The following is a 4,288-nucleotide window of genomic DNA, read 5'->3' on the forward strand; positions in this document are numbered from 1 at the left end:
CCCCAGGGATAACAAGGAATAATGGCCACAAGTTGTTGGAGAGTAGGTTTAGATTAGACATCCGTAAGAACTACTTCACAGTTAGGGCGGCTAGGATCTGGAACCAACTTCCAAGGGAGGTTGTGCTGGCTCCTACCCTGGGGGTCTTTAAGAAGAGGCTTGATGCCTACCTAGCTGGGGTCATTTGAGCCCAGTTTCCTCTTGACCAGGCAGGGGGTCGGACTTGAAGATCTACAAGGTCCCTTCTGACCCTACTTCTATGATTCTATGATACACATGGGAAAATTTATAAATGTGTTATAATATCCCAGGTGTAGAATCTAATTATTGGAGGTTTGCCTTGAATGTGCCCCCCCTTCCCACTGCACAAACACAAACTGCACAATGAGGCCCCAATGACCCTAGATGCAGGCAGTGATAAGGGCAAGAGACATCATATTGCCCCTGGACCTACTACCTGGTGACAGCTGCCAGGCTGTGTGGAAGCAAATCTTTCACAAGGACCTAGAGAAGGTGTTGAACTTGAACTGGCCAGTAGCCCACTAAACACTCCTCATGCAGGCATGGAGAAACAGCGTGGGGCAGAGAGGCCCAAACTGCCCCAAGTAATCCTGCTGGTGGGAGGCAGAAACAAAATCAACCACCCACTTTGCGACTGCCTATAAGCCAGAGAGGTGTGGAAGAAATAGGCATACTCCTCCTGATGCTGACAGGGTTCATAATCCTGACCAACAAGGCAGTTCTGTATGGGCACTTGGCTAAGCGGCTAGGGACCCTAACAGCCCACTTCAGACCAATTTATCTCCTGCTTCAGAAATGCCCTGTGGAAGACCAGGAACTTGCTCATAAACAAACAGAAGGACAACCCAGTCAAGGGCTATATTAAAGTGGGACTGGGTGAGGTATACTGGTACTACAGGAAGACAATGGAAGACCATGGGTAAGAGATGGCTGACATCATGTGGAAGAGAAAGGACTGGCATAAAACATTCAGAGACAAGCCTTCCAAAGAAAGCAATGATGATGATGATGACAGAGACTATGATAAATACAGTGACAAGTGAAATGACTGGACAAACAGGCCAGAGACTTGGGAAGGAGGGTGGGGGAGGGGGTCAGAAGAGAAAGGGGAGGTCACTGAAGTAGTCCTTTGCATAATTCTGATGGTAATGCGGGTGTGTGTGGCACAGTGTTGGTAACAGGACTAAAAATGGTGCAACTGTAAAAGTGTGTTTTGGACTATCAAGTGAACCACAGAGGACACAAGACAGGCTGATCACTAGCTAAGCTTAGCTAGGTAGTTAAGATATATTCTTTGTAAAACAACAAAAAACAAACAAGCAAGAAAACAAACAGCATTCCTGGCACCAGGGGAGGGTGTCAGAGCTTGCTCCAGCCTCTCCGACTGCCAGCCTGGTACTGCAGCACCTCCAGGCCAGGTGCTCATTCCCTCCTGAAGAAGCAACATTTGGGGGGACTTTTTGTTGTTTTTTTAAAGGGACACACACACGTGTTCCCATCAGTATGTCTGCGCAATCTAAGCCGTGTGTTTTATAGTCATGCTGAGTGCTGGTTGCATTCAACTGACTGCATAGTTGGTTTCCATTACTGAGCACATGCTCCTTTTGGCAGCAGTTGAATGATCCAGCGGTTCCCAATCTGTGGTAGGGGTACCACCGGGGTACAAAGACAACCTATCAGTGGTACGCATTAACAGACTTATTATAATTACTTTATATAAAAAAAATTTGCTGGTGGTACTTAAGGTTGAACTGAAACATTTGCTGGTGCTACTTAAGGTTCTAGTGTTTTAAATTGGTGGCGCACAATCTGTCAGAGTTCAGGAACCGCTATGATAGACAATGCATTTAAGGAGGTTTCTTTGTGTGCAATCATAAGACAAAAGGCTTCCCCTGCATGCTGACTGGGGAGGGGGAACCTCCCTTTGTAGTTGAGTAAATATGGTATATTTTCATGTCTTCCTGCTAATACAAAGTTAAAACTGAAAAAAAAACAAACAAACAACTAAACTTACTGTGTTGCTTTGACGATGTCCCAAGTGCTATAATCATCGTTGTGGATTTTCCGGCCCAGAGATTCACTGTATCCATGGCTATAATGACTTTGGGGCTTGATTTCCTGAGAGGGAAACAATGTTCAGAAATTAGATTCAGAATCACTGCTGGAATTTTCAGACCATTTGTCATTTTAAAATTGTAATTTATTTGGGAAAAAATTCCACATGCAAACAAAAGACTCCTTACAATATCCAACTGAATGCCAAATAAAAGTTACTTAAAAATATGACCACAGTGAGTATACAAGATCACAATCCTCTATAGTTTGCACAATGTACCAAGGTATTCTTTAGCAAACATTTTTTAATTTAAACATTTGAAATTTGTCCTTAATTTTACACCACATCAAGGATACTGAAATATTTATAATTTTATATTGGATACTGGTTTAACAAGTGGAAAGGGAAGGACTCAAATCTTACATCACAGGTCAACCTTTTTGCCATCGTGGAATGAAATGACAAGGCTGTGGTATGGCACAGGCAAAGTCCCCATTCCCAGAATGCTACTGACACATTCTTGGTCTACCTGTCAGGTCCAATGGCTCTGCAGGCTATGGGTTTGCCAACCCATCTTATACCAAGTTTCTTGGACACGTGCTAATGCCACTTTTCAGCCGAATGGCTATCCCTCCCAGCAGGATTAATAATACCACTTCACTCTTCAACATTTTTAGAAAACACAGCATATCCCACAATGTTTCCAGGAATTCTTAATTTGCAACTTTTCAAATTGTTGGAATAAATAAATGCAGTTTTACTTATTACTATCATGTTAAAAAGCCACTGCTGAACAACTTTATCTTCCAATTCTCCTCTACATAATGTGCAATGTTAAGCTAGGTTTTTCACCACCCATGTTAGCATAGTAAGAAAATGTACACATCACATAGTCCTTAATCTATTTAATGAACAGCCTCACTAAGTATTAAGCCACCTGCCAGAAAAATAAAAAAATATAAGCAAGAGGTCAGTGGGGAAAGAGAGAAGTACAGCTCAATTTGTACAGTAATTTCCTCAGAACCTCTGCAGGGCCCAAATGTTAGGGTGTTTATTAGTATCCATTTAAACCCCAGCCCCCAAACACCATTTATTCGTTCTTCCCCTCAGCATAAATCATGTACCCTTGGAAAACTCCATACAGGTAATGGAGCACTTGGAGGGTATATGCCATTAATATACTAAGGGATGAGAAAGGAATGTGGGGAGCCAGCAAAAGAATGTGATTGTACTTGAATGTAGAGCTGATCAGAGTCTCACCCTCTTTTCATTTTCAAGATTCACAGATTTCAAAATACTGCTACTACTACTCAATCTACACATTTAAGGCATGAACATAAAGGTACTCTGAAGGACTGACTGGGTAGGGAGGGCAGGCTTCAGTCAGTAAATGCAGTAAAATTAAATTTGGAAAAAAACTCCCTGAAGTTTTCAGGACAACGTAATGATACGCAGCATTTTTACTATTGTTCCACATTTTTAAAAAAGGCCTTTTTTGACAACTTCCTGAAAAAACACACAGGCAGGCAGGGTCCTTTGGGTAGATGTGATAGCTGGGTTGGTCTAATAAAAGGTAGAACATCTACCCAAAGAATCTTGCCTGCCTATGTCCTTACACCAATATGGCTACAACCAAAAACCCAGCAACATTAAAAAAAACATAGCGTGTAAATGGTCATATATGAATGCATACAGAGAACAGCCTAAGAGACTTGAATACGATTCAACCTATTTTGGGATTAAATCCATTTTCAATAACGTTCTATCAATTTAATGGAGTTTCTCCACTCCAAAAATTCTTAATTTTGTCTCTGTCAAGGCAGAGAAGCACCTTAAAAAAAACCCACCAAGGGATAAATTCTGAGTCTACAGCAGTGATTCTCAAACTTTCTGGACTCAAGGTGATCCTCAGAAAATACGAGCTCTTAGTTTTCACTCATTTTTTGACCCCAGAATAACAGAGCAATTTTCTGTTGCAAAGAACTAAGAAAGACCACAGCAGTTCATAATGTTTTCAACACTATGGATTCCCATTTTAAATCTCCATGGGTTTATCTTGCGAGTCATGTCTGCACACCTAACAGTCCTTAATTTATGTGGTCCCTCAAAACACCCGTGAAAGGATCTCAAGGAAGCCCAGGGTGCCATGGCACCCTTGTAGTTGAGACTCACTGGTCTACCCACAGACTTTAAGGCAGAGCTACTGCAAAT

General features: G+C 41.9%; 1 protein-coding gene across 1 annotated transcript in view; it reads right to left on the minus strand.

The window, feature by feature from the left end:
* ZDHHC17 (zinc finger DHHC-type containing 17) overlaps positions 1–2,524 on the minus strand; it is a 111,589-nt gene extending 109,065 nt beyond the window's left edge. Inside the window, exons 1-2 of the mRNA XM_006021117.3 lie at positions 2,501–2,524; positions 2,036–2,139 (exon numbers count right to left, since the gene is read on the minus strand). Of these exons, the coding sequence (XP_006021179.2) occupies positions 2,036–2,139; positions 2,501–2,524 (128 nt within the window). The remainder of the gene's footprint in view (positions 1–2,035; positions 2,140–2,500) is intronic.
* Positions 2,525–4,288: the final 1,764 nt, after the last annotated feature.

This window comes from Alligator sinensis, unplaced genomic scaffold (genome assembly GCF_000455745.1).
Source record: "Alligator sinensis unplaced genomic scaffold, ASM45574v1 scaffold465_1, whole genome shotgun sequence".
Taxonomy (NCBI): domain Eukaryota; kingdom Metazoa; phylum Chordata; order Crocodylia; family Alligatoridae; genus Alligator; species Alligator sinensis.